Source organism: Vanellus vanellus (assembly GCF_965231255.1).
Source record: "Vanellus vanellus genome assembly, chromosome: 8".
NCBI classification, from domain to species: Eukaryota; Metazoa; Chordata; class Aves; order Charadriiformes; family Charadriidae; genus Vanellus; species Vanellus vanellus.
This window is the reverse complement of record NC_138913.1, coordinates 27,163,327-27,185,980: the sequence shown is the minus strand read 5'-3', so window position 1 is coordinate 27,185,980 and position 22,654 is coordinate 27,163,327. Positions and strand designations below refer to the sequence as shown.

Sequence of the window (22,654 nt, the reverse complement as noted above, 5' to 3'; positions counted from 1 at the left end):
AATAGTAATAATTCCCCTTCCCATTGCAATAGGTTTCTCTTGCTTAAACACTGCAGTGATGCAGATCTTGCTGTTTCCAGTTGTCTATAATTTTAATAAAAGAACTATAACAAAACATGTGTTTATAATGTGTGGGGTGAGGGCTCAAACACCAAGCAAATGCTCTGTCTTGCAATCTTCATGTACCAGAAATGACTGAAGTGCCGTACTCTACTTGGGGTTTCCTTTTTTTGGTGGCTTTATTCATTCCTTCTTCTCTTCCCTCTTATGTGCCTCATGTCTTCCTGCTTTATTTTTTGCTTTCTTGTTTTCTTGAATTTCCAACTTTTGTTGCTACTTTTGATCTCTCAACTGAGGCTAGAATTTTGAAAGCAGAATGCTTGAGGGCTCTTAAGGTCGCGTAATCTGTTACCTGGTCATCTCAGCACTCGGAGTGCTAGTCTCATAAATTCAAATGGCAGACAAAGTACATACTAATGGAAGGAGGAGAATTAGTAGAAGACTGATTAGATCATTCTTAAAATAAATTCATCGTTTGACATTTCCTTGGATTCCCCCCCTATTCCTTTCTTACCCTTCCTTTACAGCCTCTAGTTGGGTGGCTTTATTGGTTTATACTACAGTGCCCAAAAGAGTCTGAATGCATATCTTTTGTTGGTGTTTTCAGGTACACACAGCATGTAAAGAGTTGCTGCCAAACAAGTGCCCTCTTGGGCTGTGCAAAGTATCTGTCATTCCTCCTACTGCTCTTAACAGCATTGATTCAGATGGTAAGTATTGCTGGTAAGTAGTGCCTTCTTTCTCTTCCTCTCAGTTACAGTGCCTTCAGCTAACACTGTTAATGCCAGACTCTGTCAACTGAAAATTCTGTTTTTTGATGTTGCTGTAATTCCAGACTGGAAGATATTGCTGAAGTATGGCAGTGAACTGTTTGCTTTGCTTTTGCATTCAGTTTATTACCCTGTAACGTCAGTATTTGCTGAGCTGCAGCTGTTAAAATTTATTGAGAACAACTATATTGCAGAAGCAGTTTGGGAAGGTTGGGGAAGCTGAAAATTTTGGCATGCTGCTAGGAGATAAGTGTGACATTTGGCAGCATGAGGTGTGGTTCGTGCTGGATTCAGGCTGTGTGCATTTGGCGTTTACCCAGTGAGTGCCATAAGCACAAGGAAAGTATTAGCTTCTTCATAGCTGTGCAGGGGTGTGGGGTGTTGTTTTTTTCTCACTCCATCTCCATGGGCAGCTTCACATCTCTTGGCTTTTCCTCCCTTTCCCTTCCCTTTTCCTTGACAGGTTTCTGGAAAGCTACTTGTCCCCCTTCTTGCACAAGCCCTTTGTTGGTCTTTGTCAACTCAAAAAGTGGAGACAACCAAGGTGTAAAATTTCTACGAAGATTCAAACAGCTACTGAATCCAGCCCAGGTCTTTGACCTCATGAATGGAGGACCTCACCTTGGGTAAGCAGATATTCTATGGAAGCACACGTTCCTTGTAAATACCAGAAAAGTACGAGTGATTTATTTGATTATAAGCTCATCCTCAAATACAGAGTCATAGAATCATAGAATGGTTGGAGTTGGAAGAGACTTTAAAGATCATCTAGTTCCAACCCCCCTGCCATGGGCAGGGACACCTCCCACTAGACCAGGTTGCTCCAAGCCCCATCCAACCTGGCCTTGAACACCTCCAGGGATGGGGCAGCCACAACTTCCCTGGGCAGCCTCACCACCCTCAGGGTAAAGAATTTCTTCCTAATACCTAATCTACTGTCTTTCAGTTTAAAACCATTATCCCTTGTCCCATCACTACACTCTCTGATAAAGAGTCCCTCTCTACCTTTTCTGTAGGCCCCCTTTCAGTACTGAAAGACTGATATAAGGTCTCCCTGGAGCCTTCTCTTCTCCAGGCTGAACAACCCCAACTCTTTCAGCCTGTCTTCATAGGAAAGCTGCTCCAGCCCTCTGATCATCTTTGTGGTCCTCCTCTGGTCCATGTCCTCCTCATGTGGGGGGCCCCAGAGCTGGACACAGTACGGCAGGTGGGGTCTCACGAGAGCGGAGTAGAGGCCTTGACCTGCTGGCCACGCTGCTTTTGATGCAGCCTGGGATGCGGTTGGCTTTCTGGGCTGCAAGTGCACATTGCTAGCTCATGTTGAGCTTCTCATCCACCAACATCCCCAAGTCCTCCTCAGGGCTGCTTTCAATCCGTTCTCCCCCCAGCCTGTATTTGTGCTTGGGGTTGCCCCGATCCACGTGCAGGACCTTGCACTTGCCCTTGTTGAACTTCATGAGGTTTGCACAGGCCCACTTTTCAAGCCTGTCAAGGTCCCTCTGCATGGCATCCCTTCCCTCCAGCATGTCAACTGCTCCACACAGCTTGGTGTCATAGGCAAACATGCTGAGGGTGCACTCAATCCCACCATCCATGTCACCAACAAAAATGTTAAACAGCATCGGTCCCAGTACCGACCCCTGAGGAACGCCACTCATCACTGCTTGCCACTTGGACATCGAGCCATTGACCACAGTTCTTTGAGTGTGACCGTCCAGCCCATTCCTTATCCACCGAGCTGTCCATCCGTCAAATCCATGTCTCTCCAATTTAGAGACAAGGATATCGTGCAGGACAGTGTCAAATATATCAAGGAACCTATTCCTCAGAGAAGACTGAAAACATATGAAGTTTGGAGGGGTTTTCCCCTCTCTGTGTTTAGTGTTATTGATTAGCTAAAACAAAAAATGTTGTTGAAAAAAGTTATTATTTCCATTCACCAGTAACAGCAGGACAACTTGAGCGGTTTGGGGGGAATTCCAGAAACGCTGCCCTGGAAGAAGACCAAGCATGGGAAGCTTGAATCCAGAAGAAAACTTGTCAGCAAACAGACTTGTAGCAGGCATCCTGATGTACTGTTAACAAGAGTTAACTTGAGTTAAATCGAGTGAACAAACAAATGTCATAGATAGCAAATGAGCGTTGTCAAAATGAGATTTATCTAGAAATAACTTACCTGGAAAATATGCGAAACTTCCATCTCTTTAAGTTTTTATGGTAATATTGGGAAAACGTCTCTTATGAATGCTTTTGGTAAAGTTGGTTCTGCTCTGGGATATAGATGACATTTCAGGCTTGTTTACCAGATTATACTAGAATATCTATGGATAAAAAAAAGTGAGCCTTGTGGAATAAATATCTTTAGTGTATTTCTGCAACTCTGTTCTTAAAAAAATAATAATAATTTGGTCTCCAGTTTGCTCCCTCCAAATGTTTCTTGGTTGCATTGGATTTGAGTAACTTTTGCCATGAACAGGTGCTTCTTACAGTTAGTGCCAACACAAGGTGATTTTCCTTCATATTTTTCTAACCGTGCTCAAAGTCAGAGACTTAAGACCTGCAGGTGAAGGGTGCTAAATCTGGGAGTGTCCACTCCTGGATGAGTGACCAGTAAGTTCTGCTTTCCTGAGAACCATTTTGGTTTCTTGCCATAGTGCATTGGAAAACACTGGCCGTTAAAACTGCAGCATGCTCCCCAAGGAATATGTTTGGCTGATAAATAATTTATAGAAAACTTTTATAATTAAATAGTGTTCTCCTTCCCCTCCCCAGTTGGACTGACTGTAGAGAGGAATCTTGCTTTTAAGCAGGAGAGAAGGGAAGGGAGGGAATCAATTATTTTCTCAAGCTGTGGTGCACACTTCTAAAACAGCTGCTCTTGTTTGCGTTCTTAAAAAGGAAACGTTGGTACATGGTAAAGGCTGATTCTTAATAATTTAAATATTCTCAAGTGGTGCCAGTCAAACTGTACCATAAGATGTTGTCAGTTCTTATAGACATTTTTCATGTGTCAACAGGGCTTGAAGAAGTAAGGATTTTCATGTACTACAGTAAATCTTGTTTAGGTAACAATGAAAAAAAAAATATATACAAAACCAAAATAAAAGAAGGCAGTAGTTCTGGAAAATGTTCAGTAAGAAGCACAGTTTTAAACACCTTAAGGAGAGGTTGTTTTTAACATTCTACAAAGGGTGAATAGAGAAATTCACACTTGTCTTGCTGATAAGTTGTTTGCCTGCCTGCAGGACAGACAAAGCGCCAGAGCATTGATTTATGTTGCTTTCCCAGAAGAAGGACTAAAACTTGTGGGGCTTTACATCCTCTTACAGTTGTCTGCTTACAGAATGACTACATAAAGTTCCCACTTTTCAAGCTTTGCTTTAATTGGTGTGGCCTTGAGTGTGAAGGCAGTGACATCAGAGCACTCCAAACAGTGACAAATAACTAGTGTTAGGCTGAACACAGCAAATCTGCAAAAATGAATTAATTCAATGGATAATGAGCTTGTTTCATGCTTGTTTCCTCTTCTGTTCAGACAAGTGCCCTGCTTTAGTAGAGGAGTATATCTGGGACATGTTTCTGTAGTGAACAGCCTTTGTAAATTGCTTAGCTGTATTTGTAATTCCTTATTTATAATCATTTAAATTCATCTATAATCTGACAGTGCCTCATATTCATTGCGAAATCAGAACCTGCTTTAAGCAAATCTGCCATGTTTATTGTCTAGATTGGAATTGTTTATTGTTTCTTTCTCTAATATCTGATTGTTGTTCTCTCTTGCTTTTTTCTTTCCCGGCTCTGTAGTTTACGCTTATTCCAGAAATTTGACACTTTCCGGATTCTAGTTTGCGGTGGGGATGGAAGTGTTGGCTGGGTTCTCTCCGAAATTGATAGCCTCAATCTTCACAAGCAGGTACCTGCCCATCGAGCTCGGTTGGATGAAAGAATGAAGGAATAATGACAGCATGGGTTGAAGAGGACTTTTTTTGATCATACAGACATAGTTTGCCCCAGGACTATAGCTTACCGCAGCAGTGTTCTTGCAGTAGTTTTTGCGAGAAGCTGTACTGGACTAATTCATTATTCCTATCTCTGTTGCTCCCCCACAACTCCCTCTTACAAGATCCTGCTTTTGGAGTAGCTCTGAGTTACTCCTGCTCCATTGCCAGCAGAGACTTACACTCAGAAAGAGCTGCAGTTAGAAAACTGGGAGTTCCACAAGGGTAGTGCTCCTCATCTGTTCCCTTTAATTCTTGTGGTGGTGTTTCTGTGTCCTGGGATAGACAGAAACTTCTTTGGTGTAGAGGTATTATGCAGTGTTTAATTTGTTTCCATTTTGTCTTGGAGATGTCTACGCTAATTTTACAGGAAAAGCAATAGCACCACCTCATGGTTAAATAAATATATCTGTAGAAGGGGTTACTTTTAGTAAGATGCTCCTAGCTGTAAAACACTTCTCTTTCAATTAACAACTTTAGAGGAAATTTTTCCTTCCTTGCATGCTATTCTGGCTGTTTGGCCCACCCAATTACTTTCTCCTCCCCCTGGGACTACCTGTTTCTCAGTGACTGGTCTGTGTAAGGAATTGGTCATGTTACTTGTGGCTGTTTGTAGCTTGTGTTTTCCCATTTGAATGTTCTCTCTGATGCAGTGCCAGCTGGGAGTGCTGCCCTTGGGAACAGGGAATGACCTTGCCCGTGTGTTAGGCTGGGGGTCTGCTTGTGATGATGATACCCAACTCCCGCAGATCCTGGAGAAGCTGGAGAGGGCCAGTACCAAAATGCTGGACAGGTGAGTAACCATCACTAACACCCCTCCCTGTTCAATAGTTGTGTGAAAGTACCCTTCCAGGAGAACTGGGCAGTTCTTGATTCTACCTAGCTGCTGGACTTCTTACTAATGCCAGTTAATGTTTTTTCTTTGATAATCCTCTGTCACCCTTTAGCAAGAAAAGGCGGTCTGTCTTTCTATGTCACTGCTGCAGAATAGTAATGAGTGAAATTGTCTGATGTCCAGTGTCCTCTCTTGTGTTCCAGAGTTCTTGTCAATTGGATTTGACAGCCTTACAGTCATGATTTATTTTTTTAAGCTAATTCTTTTCTTGGTAAATTTGAACTAATTTATCTTGAGTTTGGCATAGAAATGAAAGCTGAATGCAGAAGTGGACATCTTTACCCCTAGTATTGATATCGCCTATATATCTTTGAACATTTAAAAATGCTTCTTGTCTTTAGAGTTGCATCTTGGCATCTGTTACATTGAATCAAGTATCGCCCATAGACTTTCTGTGAGAGAGGGAAGAAGTACAGAGAAGGTCCTTGTGCTGTAGGATACTTGTTCATAGTATCGTCCTTTCCTCTTCCCCCAGTTCAGCCCCTCTGCAGTTCCATTGCAACCCTGTGGCTTCCTTACATCAGTCATGCCCCTGCCAAAGTGCAGTTTGTTCTGCTTGAGGTTTTAACTTGTTATGTTAGCCTTTGGATAAAGGAGGAAATCATCTGCCTTGTAGTGACAGCTATGATGTCTCCTTTTCAACAGGTGGAGCATCATGGTGTATGAAACCAAACTCCCTCGCCAGGCCTCCACTTCCACAGTCACTGAAGATTTCAGTGAGGATTCTGAGGTACCTCGTGAGACACAGAGGGCAGGGGACTGGAGCAATGGCCTCAGAACAGACAAGATAGGAGGGAGTGGTTGAGTGCAAATGGAGCAGGCCTGAGCTGTGACTTGGGTGAAGCAGGAGCTACAAAATCAATGAAGTATTGTGGAGAAGGATGGAGGTTGGATTACCAGAGTCAACAACTAGAATGGGGAATGGGAGGAAAATGCTTTGGAACAGGACAGAGAGGAAACAATCAACTTTTATCTGCTGTCATGACATCATGTTACTGAAATCGTGGAAAGCTGCATGGCAGTCCTAAGACCAGTAAAAAAAACAATTTTAGATCCATAGGTAATCAGAGACTCTAAGAACTGCACTGCTGATGATTTCTAGGTTCAGAATTAGTTTCTTTATCAGATTCATATCTTCAATGGGTAACTGAGCCCTGGACCACAGAACTTTTCCAGGGCAAATAGAACCTGTTAGAATGATAGGTACTCTCTGGGGAGCCGGGGTTACACAGCATATGTTGTAACACTGGGAAGCAGCACCCCAGTGGCTTGTTTCTGACTATCACCAGGTGCAGAAGATTCTCTTCTATGAAGACTCAGTGGCTGCCCATTTGTCCAAAATTCTGACTTCTGACCAACACTCAGTAGTCATCTCCTCTGCCAAGTGAGTACTTACAGGACAACTGCTCTAAGTGAAAGTTGCACTGTGAAGATCCTGAGACAATCCTCGCATGACTTTGTTTTCACTACGTTCTTTGTCTAGGGTGCTTTGTGAGACAGTGAAGGATTTTGTAGCTCGAGTAGGGAAAGCCTACGAGAAAGCAACAGAAAGCTCAGAGGAATCAGAGGTCATGGCCAGAAAGGTAAAATTGGAAAAATTGTTTGGGTTTCTAATTCTGAAGTGGAAAACTGCTCTGTTTTCAGAGAACTAGGACAGCAGCAGTTCAGCAAGCACGAAAAGAATGAGCTACCAAGCCTACTGTTAGTTCTACTCAAATGTTCTTCTTCGCCTTGTAGTGCTCTGTCCTGAAGGAGAAGCTGGACTCATTGCTGAAGACACTGAATGACGAATCTCAAGCATCTTCATCTCTGCCAAACCCTCCTCCCACCATTGCAGAGGAAACCGAAGATGGTGATGGGTCAGGCAGTGCTTGTGATTCTTCTAGCGATCGGTCAGTGGGCTCATCATGTACTGCACGGCCCCAGATATTTCGCCCCCGAGAACAGCTCATGTTGAGAGCCAACAGCTTGAAGAAAGCCATTCGTCAGATAATAGAGCATGCAGAAAAAGGTAACCTGTTAGGAGTCCTGCTTGTGACTTGTTACAGGCTCTTGAGAAGTATAGATTTCCTTTATTCCAGAGGGGAGTAGGGTTCTTTATTAAAATCAGCTTTCCTGAGCTAGAGAAGCTATTCGGTAAGCCTGGCTGTTTGGTTTCAGTATCATCTCTGCCAAGCCCACCTGTTTGAAACATTGCTTGGTAAATGAGCCTGAAGTTCAAGGTATGTTCTCTCCCATAGGGCTGGTTTAGGAAGTTACTGCCCTCCCACACTCTGTTCATTTGTGTTTCCTGTCTGTCCCCACCCATACCACAATTGTGTCAGCGCAACTGTTTGTGTGGCCTTGCTGTAAAACAGATCTGAAAATGCTTGGGAAGAAAGTATTTTAAGTATTTTAACTTGGATTGTTTCAGAAATCTCTTTATAGTACAGCCCAGCAAAACAGTGCAGTGGCACAACTGCAAGAGAGGGCAGGAATTTCTTAAACTAGCTTTGTCACTGGGAAAATGTTATAATATTGCACCCAGATGCAAATCCGTTCTGCTCCGATGTAACTTCCTAGGCAGGTGACCCTCTTCTCCACATCTTGACCCTTCTCTTTCTCTAGCCACTCACACACATAGCTCAAAGTTTCATTTCCTTCGAAAGGCGTCAGTCTCCCAGACGTTAGTCATAAACTCAGACCAAAGGAAGTACTTAACAGCTTATTACTGGAGATAAAAGCATTGAAGTTGCAGATGTGATGTCCGTGCGCACCTAAATGTGCGCTATGAACAGCTACGTAGTCGGTTACAGGTCATTGCAATGCTGCTTGGATTTCCAGCACTGCAGTATTGTATAGAACCTATCCTGCAGGCAAAGTCAGATGAGATGATGGAAGTTGAGCAAACAGCCTGTTTCTGGTGAAGTAGAGGTCTTGACCTCACTGCTGCCCTATTTTGCTGCTGCTTACCTTTGCCAGTTTGATGTTGTTTGGAGTTCTTTTGGAGCCCAACCAATTTGCTTAATCCAGCAAGAAGAGTTTCTATTTCTGCTGGGCTAGAGAGTTGGATTGCCTTGTGGGTAGTTTTGATGAACTTCAGAGTCAGCACAAGGGAGGGGAAGAGAGTGGAAGAAGAGGGGCTCGTCCTCCTGCAGAGGCAGTGAGCTGGTAGATCAGCTGAGGGCTGTTCACAGAGCTGTCCCCTGTGAGGGGTTGCTGGGGAGGAAGGCCTATTGATTACATGCGGAGGAAGTTTTGATTTCTTTAGGCAACATGCTAGTGTTTAATTCTTACCAGCTTTTGGGCAAACTCCAGTTACGTTTCAAATGTATCTGTTCAACTTCTCCAAACTGTTTTTCTTCTTCTAAAGTATGTAATCTGATTCTTTCCTTTGTTTGTATTGTTTTATACCAACTGCTCTTTTCTTCCTCCTGATTATATGTGTCTAAGTGCCCTTTTCAAGTGGCTTGTCCTGTTGCCCCAGTACAGATTAAGCAAACAGAAAATTAAATTTATCATTCATTGTCCATCTGGTTAGAATTTCTGGCAACATCTAAATGCAAATAAATGGAAGTCCATCACCTGTAGCACAGTCTACATCTCAGGAAGGCTTAGTACCTGTAGTGTGGACACTTCTGTTTAGAGCCTCATTGCTAAAGAGCTCAGCAAAGAAAACAGGAGGCTAAGACAGCCCAGTTACAAAGGCTCTCCAGAGCAGAGCTTAGTTGAGACAAATGATATAGGAAAGCTTTTTGTTATTCCTGTTCTTTCCTTTAAGGGATCAGGGCCTTTAGAGTCCCATCCTGTTGTTGTTTACATCAGTGGGAGGTTTTCCGTGCTGGAAGAGCTGTGAGGCACTCGCCTACTTTCTCTCTCCTTACAGCTGTAGATGAGCAAAATGCCCAGACCCAGGAGCAAGAGGGCTTCCTCCTTAGCCTCTCAGCCTCTGAAGAGGGCAAGGAGCTGAGGAACGAGGATAAAATCTCCCTGCAGTCATCACACAGCAGCAGCTATGGAGTGTCCAAAGGGAGGAGCCAGCGGAAAGGTACTGCTCCAGGGCTGCCACCGTACAGCTCTTGCCTGCGAATTACAATTCTGTTACTTGTAAAAAGTGAGGGAGGTGTTATGTCTATTACCTTCCAAGTTCTGTTTTTTCCTAAGTTTTGAAGGATTGCTCTTCAGATGCCAGCCCTTGCACGTTTCTATGCTCTAGCCTGTGCATCATACACCCCACTTTTTGCTACATCTCTGATGGCTGGTCCATGATCTTAGCATATGGAGCCTAGAATTCAGAAATTTTCTTGCACCTTAGCCAGTAATCTGGGTTCTCTTGGCTTTCAGTGCTTCGACAAGGACAGTCCTGAGCATTTTTCATGTCATCTACCTGATGACGTTTCCCTGTAAGCCCCTGCTGTCCTTTGCAGATGACTGAGAATGGAAGCCAGTTTGCTTTAATAAGTGCGTTATGCGAGTAGTTTGTTAGAGGTCTCAGATCACTGTAAATATATTTGGAACTTATCTGAGTAGTGATTGGGGGCCAAATACCCTGTCTGTTGTGCTGCTGGCACCAGCGTTTTCTCATCTCCATTTCTCATATTTGCATGGGGCATTTTGGTACCTCCAATCTGTGAGGTTTTCTGGCTGCACATATGCCACATCTCTGTCTCTTAATGACTGGTTCTGTCAACTCTTTGTTTTATGGTGGCTAGAGTGTTCTGCTGTTGAGTGATTCCTTACCCAGTCTTGCTGCTTGGGCTCTGCTGCTATGTGCTGGTCTGAATCACAGCGTTATGTTTGTCAATAGCCATGTTTGTGTGGTGTTTTACAGCATCCAAGTCTCCTTGCGAAAGATTAATAAACAAAGGAAGTTTGTCGCTGGGCAGCTCTGCATCTCTTCCTCCCCAGACAGGAAACCGGGACAACTTGCCAATGCTGAACACAAAAATCCTCTACCCAAGTAAGTGTAACACCCACCACTTCCCATTGAAGCAGCCAACTGGAGTATGGGTGACAGCAGCACAGGCTGCAGTCTCCACCTGAAAACACGAAACTGCCCTGCCCGATGTCCTTTTGTGCAGAATCCACGTGGAGAGAAATCCCTTTGTGGATAACTTTCCACTAGGGCTGAAAAGTGGAGACTTGGAGGGAGGTGTAATAGTTTCCAGTTAGTAGCTGAGACCTAGTCACACATTTTTATTAGCCCTGTGCAGTGGCAGAATTTAGATGCCAATTACAAGGAGATACTGAGCTAAAAGTAACCTTGAGAAGGCTGATATGATGCCACTGAGAGAGGTTTCTGAAGAGTGGCATCCACAGACTGGGAGCAGCAGTCCATTCATGTGAAGGCTGAAGTCAGTGGAGGTGCTCAGACACAGCAGAATTCCCACCTCCCACATCTTACATAGCAGCATTGTGGTGCTGTCCTTCCACCTCTTCCCCCAAATTACCTGTTAAAATTGTTTCTTCTGGAAGCAGGTAATTTATTTTCTCTCTGACAAAGCTACTGTTTGTGGGTTACCAGTAATTCTTGAGCAACTTGGAGAGTAACTTCAGTCCTACTCTTCTCTCTCTACTCATTGAAGCAAGGACACTGCGTGTCTCACCCTGCAACAAAAAAGCTGCTGCAGTGAATACACTCCTATTTCCAGTTTCCGTGTGTCTGTACGCCTGTGCTGCTGGCCTGAGGTGATACCCTGTCAATCAGAAACCCTGCAGGCAGCACCAGAAACCTTTCGCCTTATTGAGAGCTAAGCCTTCTGGAGTGGAAGAAAGCACTATTGTTATTTGCTTTCCACAGTGAATAACAAGAGTTAATATATTCTGCCCTGTTCTCTTGTCCCTGAAATTGAAGTAACCTGTTTTCTGCTTATTACTAATCGCACTCTTCCCTGTGGTCAATTTTCCTACAGATATCCGTGCTGGCATGTCTGGTTCTTTGCCTGGGAGCTCTGTCATCAGCCGATTGTTGATCCATGCTGATCCCTTTAACTCTGAGCCTGAAAATCTGTGAGTATGCCCAGGAGGTTGAAGGGAGGGAGTGGGCGTTTCCGAATGGACCTCAGCAGAAAAGCAGATTAGTTTATAGAGATAAATAATGGACTGCAGCAGCCCAGAGTGTAAATGAATTCATATGCTGTATGCCAGTGAGGATCAGCTTATGTAGTTATACATGCAGTGACACATCTGACTCATGGTAGAAGATTTTTAGGTGAGAATGAAATCTAGATCAGTCTTTTACCTACACTCAGAGATGACTCCTTCCCCAGTAACCTATGGGGGAATCACTACTCTTACAGCATGGAAGCCCGAGAAGGGTCATGGTCAGGCCAACAACAGGGGAGGCAGTGGGGAGATGTGATGTGAAGACTTTCTCAGGCTATTTCTGCTAAACTGTTTAACAGTGAAAATCCAGTGGTACAGACTTCAAGGTTTTTTCATGAGGTTCAGTGCCGCTGAGATGAGTAGCGGAAACTTTCAAGCTCATTTGTCAGGCTCTGTAGGTAACACCTAATATATATATATATAAGCAATTAGCATGGCTAATGTTTTGTGAGACGTTTACACAATGTCAGTGACCAGCAGCATAGCTTTTTTTGTAAATGAAGTGTAGGCTTCTGAATATGTTCCTGTGGCAAGGGGAGAATTCCTCTGCAAATCTTGTGGCTGTGAAGTCTTACGGACAGAGGCTCCAGGCCAGGAACCTCTGCTCAATAGCCACTTTTATGGTATTCTTTGTGGGTTTTATGCAGTTCCCAGCAGTGCTTATCAGAGCACATTGTCATACAGCCTTCTTGTTCTTCACCTTTTTATGCAACAGAATTACAAGGTGGAAGAGGCATGTGAGATGTATACCAAATGGTATGTAGACCTAGGAATGGGAGTTTTGCTCTTTTGTTTTGCAGTGAATGTTACACAGAGAAGTGTGTAATGAATAATTACTTTGGAATTGGACTGGATGCAAAGATTTCTTTGGACTTCAACAACAAACGTGATGAGCACCCAGAGAAATGCAGGTGGGTTTGGCTTTGGCTTTGGCTGGCCTTTGGCTACTGCCACAAGTGACTGAAACCACTTTATGTTTCTGTGCAGTTTTGAAGCCGATTGGGTACAAGTGTGCTCAATGGGTATATTGTCGATCTTGTCTGCATAATCCTCTTTCAAGGCTTGAAATCATGATGGAGGACATTACCTACTGATTTATTACTGATTCATTATGCTGTTGTGGCTAGTGTAAGATCTTTAAGCAGCTACGTCAGTGTGGATTTAGTGCGTTGGTTCTCTTTACTTCATGATCTCACTCAGATTTTCTCCTGGGCTTGCTGTTTAGCCATGAGAGAATCTTCTCTCAGCTCTAAATGGCACTTAATACGAATGACAGGTTTTGGCCTTTTGAATACCTGGGCAACTACAGGACACTTTGTGTAGCCTGGGATTGGTACATTTGCTATACTTGAGCTAATACTGCGAAACGCTGTTGATGTCCTGGTGTACGAGATTGACAAGCTCTGTGCCAGGGGAATCTGTGTATGTTTCTGGTAATATGTGTTAGTCATCCTCAATTCCTACCTGACATTTATTTAAAGGGGAGTAGTTTTGTAGCACAAGCAGTGACCATTTTGAGTGCCTGACCCTTCTGGAAGCAAAGCACCTTTGTGTTTTAGCACTTAGGAGGTACCATTTCAATGTGTGGTTTTTTTCCCTCCCATGCTTATGCTAACTTTTTGTCTTTTGATTTGCCGCCTTAGAAGTCGTACTAAAAACATGATGTGGTACGGAGTATTGGGGACCAAGGAGCTGCTACACAGAACATATAAAAACTTGGAGCAGAAAGTCTTGTTGGAGGTGAGGAATTAGCATGCCCTTCTGTTGCTAAAACTGTGATGCTTAATTGCATCTCCTTCAGACGCTTTGATTTTGGCACGGTGATGCTACTTGTCGATGTTAGGGTGTTTCCCTTCCCTGCCTGAAACAATGTACTTGCTGTATCTCACCCGAAGCTAGCTAAAAGGGGCTTTTCCTGGTTCTGGAAGATAACTTTTATTCTCAGCTTATAAGGGAAGTGTCATCCTGAGGTGAAAGTATTAGCTGTCCCCTACTCAGTATTCAGCACAGATAAGATTGTTGTGTTACATGTGGTATCTCATGTGAATGCAATATTTTAGTAAGTAGGTGCAGTGAAAATCTCTTAATTTAACTACACTATAGTGTGCATCAAACTGGAAAAGAAATCTTCTTGTATGGGCTATGTACAGCATAAACAGGTAGCTTGCAGGAGGAGACCCTCATCACAGCAGACTGCATAGGTGTTTCAGAAGTTTTATTCCCCTTGCTGGAGGAATAAACTAAGAGGTTTTGCCAGGCCTCTCAGGTGTGCCCTGTTCTTGTTTGGGGAAAAGAAGCAACAGTATCCTTCTAAAACCGCCCTCTGCCAGAGGAGAGGTGATTCATGAGACGTCAATGGATATGTTCTACTCCATTAGTTCAAGAGTAAGCTGGAAGAAACCTGAATTAATTTTTTACCAAGCTGTGCAGGCTGTTTTCTGTTCTTAGAGGATGTGCTCTGGCAGGAGGGGCTCTCTGCTGCTGTGCTGAGAGTAATGTTGCCTTCTTTTCTGTGTAGTGCGATGGGAGGCCAATCCCTTTGCCCAGTCTCCAGGGAATCGCCGTACTCAACATTCCCAGCTATGCAGGAGGCACTAACTTCTGGGGGGGAACCAAGGAAGATGATGTGAGTATTCTCTAAGGCAATCCAGGAAGTGTTTTTACTTACTGTTGCTTCTGGAGTCATAGGCCCTGAGAATAGTGCTTGGAAGAAGAGGGCAAGGGGCCTGTCTGCATGTACTTTCTCCGTGAAGTGGACAGGATGCTGAAGTCCAGTCTTCAGCAGCTTTGCACCCAAGCAGTCTTTAATGATTCAGAAAGAATAAAAATGCTGTCCTGAGCATTTGGACTTCCAGGAAGTGCTGGAGATTGGCCTTTTCCCCTCAGACTGCCTGAGAAGTAAAGCCCCTTGAAGACAAAGGGAGTTAGGTCCAGTCAGAAACATATTATTTGAGATGAAAAAGTGTGTACTCTCATAAGAATAATTACTGCCTTGTAGCCCACAGCCTTTGTGTTAGCTGCCATTGGAAGCACAGTGGGAATACCAATATTTCTCCCTCCTAGATCATTGCAAATCTTGATCTTCTAGCCTCGTTGTTAATTTTATACAGATTAAAAAGTGCAATTAAAAGCCAACCCCCAAATCTTCACCAGCAGGGGGGATAAAGGAAACCGCTCCCAACAGAGCTGTAGTCAGCTGAATTCTCTCTCCCTTGTATCTGGCTAGACATTTACAGCGCCCTCCTTTGATGACAAGATTTTGGAGGTGGTAGCAGTGTTTGGTAGCATGCAGATGGCAGTGTCACGAGTGATAAATCTACAGCATCACCGGATTGCACAGGTATCAGTTGCTTTTGTGAGCTCTTCTTGCCTCCCCCATCTCCAGCTTGTGATGTTTTTTCCAATTTCAATCCATAAATCCCTCCTTTGTGCTCTCTCTTATCCATGGAAAGAGCATCCACCCGGGTGAAAATGAGCATGTCCAGGGACAATTTGGTCATGGAATCATTTGCTAGTATTCACCAATTCAAATACAGATTAGTCCAAAGATGCAGCAAATGGTCCCTGCCGCACGAGGGCAAGGCATGCTCTGCCACCAGGCATGTGTGGCTCTAGTAGCCCCAAAGCTACAGTTGCTGGGGAAGCATTTTGGCAAGAAAGAGAATGTCTCATGCTTTTGGAAAAACAACGTTTTAGAGCTTCTCTGAGGCAGTCATTTCTTGCAGTGTCGGACAGTGAAGATAGCAATCCTGGGAGAAGAAGGAGTTCCTGTGCAAGTGGATGGAGAGGCCTGGATCCAGCCTCCAGGTTACATTTGGATTGTCCATAAGAACAGAGCACAGACCCTCACCCGAGACAGGGTAAGAGCAGCCTTGCAAACACTTTGTAGTACACACATGTTTTGATGTCACATATTCCTGAGGGGCATGGCAACAGCCACACATGAAAGCTTATCTTTGTGAATGTAAGCAGCATATTTTGCTGCACACCAAAAGACTTTTTGGAAAGAACGTGATTAAACTTGCATTCACCACTTGGGAAATGGCATAAATAAGGTTGTTCATGCAAGCTTATTTTGCTTCCTCTTCTAGGTGTCTTGTGACAATGTTTCTTAATGCGCTTGCATGCTGTTTTTCCCACAGGATGCCTGTCTCACCAAGTGCTGCGGATTGTCTGGATTCAGCTGTTCAATATTTTAATTTCTCATTATTGTTCAGTATGTGGCTTATACCTCCTTGAGCAAGTAAAGCAGCATCTTATGCCTTGTTCAGCAGTGCGTGTCTGTCTCATCTCATAATTTTCAAATATATTTGATGAGTACCAGCACATAAGGCAGCATCCTTGCTGTTTTACTGTATTACTGAATGGTGGTAAGCTAAAGGAAGGGATAAAGGCCTCGTTGTGGCACAAACAGGCTTTATGGTTCCCCCCAACTCTGTAACTGTCCATGGATAAACATGGACATGGAGTTTAGTTGATACTTTCCAGCATAATGCCCCTTTACTCAGCTTCCAGAGCAAACTGAAGTCCTCTGCAAAGGACTCACCTGCTGCATAACAAGAAAAGAGAACAACCAAGAGGAAAAAAGGAAAGCAGGCTGATACAGGCCTGAGGCATATTCCGTGGTAGGATGATACAAATGTGATGGTATGAAAAGAAAGCCAAGGTGGGCGTATAAAGCTCCTGTCATGGATCTTGGGTATTGCCCTATCCTACCCTTGAGCTGGGAGAGAACAGTGGGCATTGGTGCGGATGTTGGGGAGAGGAGGAGACAGGAATAGTGTGCACAGTCTTTCCTGGACAGACAGTGAGCTTCTGCAGTGTCGTGCTGAGACTTTGAGGGGGGGTGACTGAAGGAGATAGCACAGATAGCAAGGGGGAACAAGATTCCTGCTGTAAAAGTGGGAGAGAAGAAAGGAGAGGAAACCTACATGCGGGTGTGGTGGGAAAGGCAGAGTGAAGCACAAGAGGCAGAGAGAACACACAAGCGCCTAGTGAGCATGCTGTGTGTGTAGTGCCATCTGAAGGCATGGTTATGATTGTGCCATCCCACTCTTCATTGCCTGCAGACCCGGTTTTGCAAGCGTGGAACTGCCACTGAGGAAGAGGTTCCAGTTTTGCAGAGCAACATTCAGCTTTTGTCTTGACTGTGGACTTACGCTTATTTTTCCTGCTGTCCTTTTGATTATCATTGCACACCCTGTTGCAGATGTGTCCTGTGCAGTAGATGAAGTGGTGTCCTCTCTTCGTGTGTGTGACCCTGTACCTTTGGTAGCATTTTTCAAATGTGATTTGGGATATTTAGTTTCCTAAACTGAAGATAGAAAAACTCAAATTCCCTCATGTGGCCTCCTCTGAACCTCTGAAAAGTCATCAGCAAGGTTGAGATGAGCAGATAGCTTGCACTGAGCCTGGTTTTGTCCTGTATGAGAAGCATTAGGGGAAGGGAATGCTTTACCACAGGGCTTCAACAGGTATTCACAGACACAGGAGAATGGTGTGTCCCCGGAACCTTGGGTCATCCCCAAAGGCAGTTGTGTTCTAGTGGATACTGGCTTTTCTGCTCCATCCGTCTCCTCTCTCTACCCTTAGTCCCGTGCTCCTTACCAAGTCTGTACTCACCTCATTTGACTGCCCAGGCCCAGGATCCATGACTACCTTTTTCTTCCTCTTTCCCATCCACCCATCACAGTCAATCTCCTTTCCTTTTCTTGCTCCCCAAATGCTGATTTATGTTTTTTTTTCCATGAAAGCTTCACACCCCGGCTTGTTAGCCTCATCACTTTCTCCGAATTATTTTTCCTATTTCAGTCTTCCCCTCCCACAGTCCCTTCTCTTGTCTAACCTTCTCTCTTGCCATTTCTTGTGCTCATTGATCCATCTCTCCGTGACCTGAGGCTTTGTATGTCAGTTTTCATTCTCACCATATCCAATTTTGATCCTTCTGCATCGGATCTGTTTTGCTTCTTCCTGTTCTGCTAGCTGATGCCAACAGGAATATCAGTAAGGGTGCAGGTAGGACAGGTCCTGGTTCAGTTCATCTGCTTGTCACACCGATTACTGGGGAAACCCAATTTACTTCCCGATAAGGAGGAGCCTTGAACATTTTTAACTTCCAGCTTTGAGATGTCACTTGAAGAGATGTGCAGTAATGCTGAAGCGTAGAGGCAATACAGCTACTCAAGGAAAAGGCTGCCAGCCATAGGGAATTGGTGGATTTTGCTAGTCTGGCCCTCAGAATTGGCCTAGCAATTTTGACTAAAACTAGGCTTAAGCAAAAATTGAGCCAAGGCAGGCATGTGGCATGGAAAACTTCAGCATAGCCAGCTAGTTAGCAAAGTTATAAGCAGCTGAACAACCGGGTCCTGCAATGAAAAGTGTCTATACCAGATCTACATGTTTTACAGGCGTAGGCACAGCCGTTGTTTTTTATAGGAGCTTTACAAGGTATCTCAAAGTTTGCTTGCTCTCTTTCTAGGCATTTGAGAGCACCCTGAAGTCCTGGGAGGACAAACAGAAGTGTGAGTTGTCCCGACCCTCCTCTTTCTCTCTGCAACCAGAGATCATGTCTGAAGAAGAATCCACCCAGATCAACCAGTTTGGTCAAGCTGCAGGTGCTCTGATCCACAGGTGGGACTCAATTTACTTTTGCTGAATAGAGCCCTCCTTTGGTGCCTGAGGTTCTTGTCCGACTCCCTATTCCTGGAGGTGTTTCTGTTCGCTCTTACCTTCTGCAGTGCTGGTCCATGTCACTGGGGGTAGCATCATTCATTATGCACTGTCCCAGCTGCATGAGGACTGCAGTCGAATAAACTTTCTTAGGTCATTCCGAACAAAAAATGTTACTTTCATGAGCAAACATGGATCCTTTAATCCAGAAAGAACCCGTTATCTTTGAATATCAACGATTTTTATCAGAAATGAAACAAAAGCCTCTCTAGCTCAGATGATGAATTGGATTCTTATAACCCTGATGCCAAGCAGAGATTTCTGGAAGTAGTCTCTGTGTGCTCACTTGCTCATCCTTTACTCAGGCATTCAGCTCCTTGGTCTGAGCCTCTCAGAGAAAATTCCCAGAGTCACATCAGAAGAGTGTTAATTAAACTGCCATATGTTTAGCTGCCTTTCACATCACTATGGCCTAGGTCTTGTTTCAAACTGATCCCAACTTGTGTGCAGAATTGAATATGCATCTGGAGTTGTGCATGTGAAATCTGCCTTGCTTTGCCTACGCTTGCTCACTGTAGCAGGGAGAATTGCCCTGCTTTACCAGAGGCTGTGCCCCTCCCGTGCTTTATCACTGCTCTTGTCACTCAGATGGGTATTAAAAGGAGATACCCAGTCAGAAAAGATCTCCTGCTTTGAGCATATGCTGATGCAATCTGTAATTCTCTCTTTAGCATTCGGGAAATAGCGCAATCCTATCAGGACATGGAACAGGAGCTTGCCCATGCTGTCAATGCCAGCTCCAAGTCTATGGACAAAGTCTACGCTAAATCCAAGTCTACAGAGGTACTTCACTCACTTGGCATCTCCCATTGTGTCCTTGTTCCATAGCTCTTGGTTTTCCTTTCTGATTGACCAAAAGTAGGCCTTGCTTGTCTGAGACTTCGTCCTTTTGACTGCTCAGACCTCTGCATCTCCAGGCTTAATTTGTGCATGAATTGCTTCCCTGCAGGGTCTGAACTGCAGCCTTGTTGTAGAGATGGTGAATAATGTCAAAGCCCTGCATAATGAGACAGAGCTGCTGCTGGCAGGCAAGATGGCACTGGTAAGAAGCACAAACCAGGAGTAAAGCAGCCTCTCACTTTCTCTCCTCTCTTACTGTTGCCTTGGCAAGCAACATTTTTCTGGTCTTGGTCTTTGTCTTTGTAACAAGTTGGTTTAAATGTTCATCATTTAAATTCATCTGGGAATTAGAATGGTGTTGCTACATAGGCATGATGAACAGTCAAGCTAGCTTGTGGGGAGTTTGGAGCTCAGAAAAGATGAAAATTGTTAACTTGGTAACCTCTGGGCAGAGTGCCTGCTGTGCACTTCCTTTTAAAAGGAGGAACTGCTTGGTTAGCTAGGAATTTCAAGGCAAGGGCCTCACTGTGCGTTCCACCATATGGCTTTTAACTCTGCCTTGCTTCCATTTCTGATCCAGCAATTAGATCCTCCACAGAAAGAGCAGCTCCAAGCAGCCCTGGCAGACATGGACCTCCAACTGAGGAAACTGGCAGACATCCCGTGGCTGTGGCAGCTTATGGAGCCCTGCGATGAGGAGGTGAGGAGGACCGAGGCTATATTCCCTTAGCTGTTCTCTTTTTCACTAGTTGGCTGTGTTTGACTTCCTGTGAACATACAACTGATGGGAGAAAAAATCATTAAGAAGGAAATTTGACTCCCTAGCACTAAAGAGAGCAATTTCCTGCTAAAGTCCCTTACCTGACATAGAATCAACTTTCTCTGTTTCCTTTCCTGTCTTGATCAGAATGAGTTTAGAATTTTTTTTCTTCTCTTAGAAAGTCATGGAGCTGAGCTTGACAGTACTTGTTGCTCGTGGTCTGTTCCAATCCATTTATGGCTGTTTGCCTGATTTTCCCTTTTCGTTCTTACAGAACCAGATGCTGGATTATTCTAAACGCAGCCGCAGTGGCAAATTCCGGCTGGTGACCAAGTTTAAAAAGGAGAAGAACAACAAAAATAAGGAGACTCATAGTACCATGGGACTGCCGGGTACCAAGTCTGCTCATTCATTGTGTCCCTTTGTCACACCCGTGTGGTCACACCACTGTTCTCTGTCTGTCTGTTTCCTCTCATGTTCTCTCCCTCTTCTGTTTCATGTGCATCTGCCTTTTCTTGGAAGTCTAGTCTGTCTTTTCTACATGGCAAAGCAGCTTTTTGCTCCATTCTAAGTCATGATCCCCCAGTACTACACAAATATTCCTGAGGAGAAACAGGAGTTATCCTCTGAAGAATTCTGCCTACATCTAGACATATTCAGGGACGTTTTAGGGGGTGCTTAGTAAAGTGAATTTGAGGATTTTGGCATTTTAGGTGTCAGAACGACTGTGGGGCCCAAGTCCGCATAACTCCAGTCTTTTCACTGCTAATTCTCTGTGACATGGTTAATAATGGTTTTCTCATTGATTCACCCTCAGGCTTTAATCAAGTTTCTTGTCTAATTAGCTGGGGATCAGCATCACCACAGGTGCACCCTGACCTTTAATCCTACTGGTCAGTAGATAAAAACTGGCCATGAATCAACAAATTGCCATTCAAGACACTTTCTGTCCAATTGGGTTAGTTGATTTTTGGTTTATATTCTCCTTATGAAGACTTTCTTCTTCTAAAATTCAGAAGTACTACCTGTTCTGTGGAGTCCTTGGTCCTGTCCTCTGCCATGGAGTTGTGGGTACAGTCTCTTCCTGTCTGACAGGCTGGTGCTTATTCATTGCCTCCCACAACTTGGGAACTTTGTTATTCTCTTATTTAGAGGCTGTGCAAGGAGGTGGAAGTCTAAACTCTTCCTCTCTCCCTCAAACTTGGGGGAGAGAGATTGCAATTTTTTTTACTGAGCACAAGTGCTTGTGCATAATAGAAAACAAATCTGTTCTTGATTATTCACAATATATTTTATGACTCCGTTGTTTTGTAAGCAAAGGAATATCACTGAATTCACTCTTCTTAAACATGGGGGTAAACTTTAAAAAGCGTATCTAATCCCATCAAAACAATCGTGGACTTCCTCCAGGCTAGCCTCTGCTTAAGAGAACACCTCTTAACTTTCTCTGCCGTACCTCCTTTGTTTGAAACTGTAGGTCGTGCTACCAGTCCTTGCCCTCCCCTTGGTTTGAGGCTGTGGTACTGCTTGCCTTCCTTCTCTGGCACTGAGTGCTGATGGTGTCCTCATCTCTCACTGTCTTCTGGGGTTCTGGGTACTCAATGCACTCCTGCTTTTCCGTCTCTAACAGTTCACCTCTGGGGAACGGAGGAGGTTGCGGCCTGGCTTGAGCATCTCAGTCTTTGTGAGTATAAGGATATCTTCATCCGGCATGACGTCCGGGGCTCTGAGCTCCTGCACCTCGAACGGAGGGACCTCAAGGTACTTTCATGATCAGCTCATGAGAAATAGCCAGCTGCATCTGCATGAGCTTCTGTGCTGAATGTGCTTGGAAATGGTCTGCCTGCTGTTCATTCCACGTGCCTTGGCAAGATGAACAGGTTCACTGCGGCCTCATTTTATTTTTTCACCATTTCAGGTCACCTGATTTTTGATAACAGGGAGATGGAACGGCTAGTTGAAAGACCAGCCGTCTGGTTCTGCCACAGCTTCCTGGAGATAAATGCAGTCCAGCACACAGATTGCAGATAGTGTTCTTGATAGTCTCTGATTTTAATGATGGAATGGAAGTTTTCAACTTCTCGGCTCCTGTACCATCTTTGCAGAACGTGCTGTGATTGGGAAAATTTGGGTCTTACGTTGTAGTCACTGGACAAATAGATCATCACACTTCTTTTGTTACAAGAAAAAAAATTATCATGGTCTTTGATGAGGCTGCCAGATAGAATCATTCTAAATAGTGCTTAGTAACCACATTACAACTTTTCATCTCCTCACCAGGAGATGCTTTCTCTACAGAGAAAAATTGAAAGTGGTGGTTCTTTGCATGTGCAAGAGATTTCTGTCATCATTCTGGTGACTTACATATAGTAGAAAAATACTTTGTTGTGAAGTAGTGGGTGGCATTTGTTGAATGCCCCTTGGATCTTCATTTGTGATTTTGACCATCTTCCTGTTCTGAAGTTTGCTGTAATCTGTGTAGCTGATTCCTCTGCATGCCATCCAGCTACAGCCTGTG

The 22,654-nt window shown here is 44.1% G+C and overlaps 1 protein-coding gene across 2 annotated transcripts in view; it reads left to right on the top strand.

Moving 5' to 3' along the window:
• The window catches only part of DGKD (diacylglycerol kinase delta), a gene marked incomplete at its 5' end in the record, with an annotated part of 58,898 nt that overhangs the window by 35,064 nt on the left and 1,180 nt on the right, over positions 1 to 22,654 (top strand). For both annotated transcript variants that reach the window (XM_082487289.1, XM_082487290.1), the window contains 22 exons: positions 668 to 770; positions 1,294 to 1,456; positions 4,635 to 4,743; positions 5,482 to 5,621; positions 6,369 to 6,453; positions 7,013 to 7,107; positions 7,207 to 7,306; positions 7,461 to 7,734; positions 9,589 to 9,750; positions 10,534 to 10,662; positions 11,615 to 11,711; positions 12,608 to 12,718; positions 13,451 to 13,547; positions 14,326 to 14,433; positions 15,034 to 15,147; positions 15,533 to 15,667; positions 18,286 to 18,437; positions 19,208 to 19,319; positions 19,486 to 19,578; positions 19,957 to 20,076; positions 20,411 to 20,528; positions 21,767 to 21,897. In XM_082487289.1, the coding sequence (XP_082343415.1) occupies positions 668 to 770; positions 1,294 to 1,456; positions 4,635 to 4,743; positions 5,482 to 5,621; positions 6,369 to 6,453; positions 7,013 to 7,107; positions 7,207 to 7,306; positions 7,461 to 7,734; positions 9,589 to 9,750; positions 10,534 to 10,662; positions 11,615 to 11,711; positions 12,608 to 12,718; positions 13,451 to 13,547; positions 14,326 to 14,433; positions 15,034 to 15,147; positions 15,533 to 15,667; positions 18,286 to 18,437; positions 19,208 to 19,319; positions 19,486 to 19,578; positions 19,957 to 20,076; positions 20,411 to 20,528; positions 21,767 to 21,897 (2,748 nt within the window). The remainder of the gene's footprint in view (positions 1 to 667; positions 771 to 1,293; positions 1,457 to 4,634; positions 4,744 to 5,481; positions 5,622 to 6,368; positions 6,454 to 7,012; positions 7,108 to 7,206; positions 7,307 to 7,460; positions 7,735 to 9,588; positions 9,751 to 10,533; positions 10,663 to 11,614; positions 11,712 to 12,607; positions 12,719 to 13,450; positions 13,548 to 14,325; positions 14,434 to 15,033; positions 15,148 to 15,532; positions 15,668 to 18,285; positions 18,438 to 19,207; positions 19,320 to 19,485; positions 19,579 to 19,956; positions 20,077 to 20,410; positions 20,529 to 21,766; positions 21,898 to 22,654) is intronic.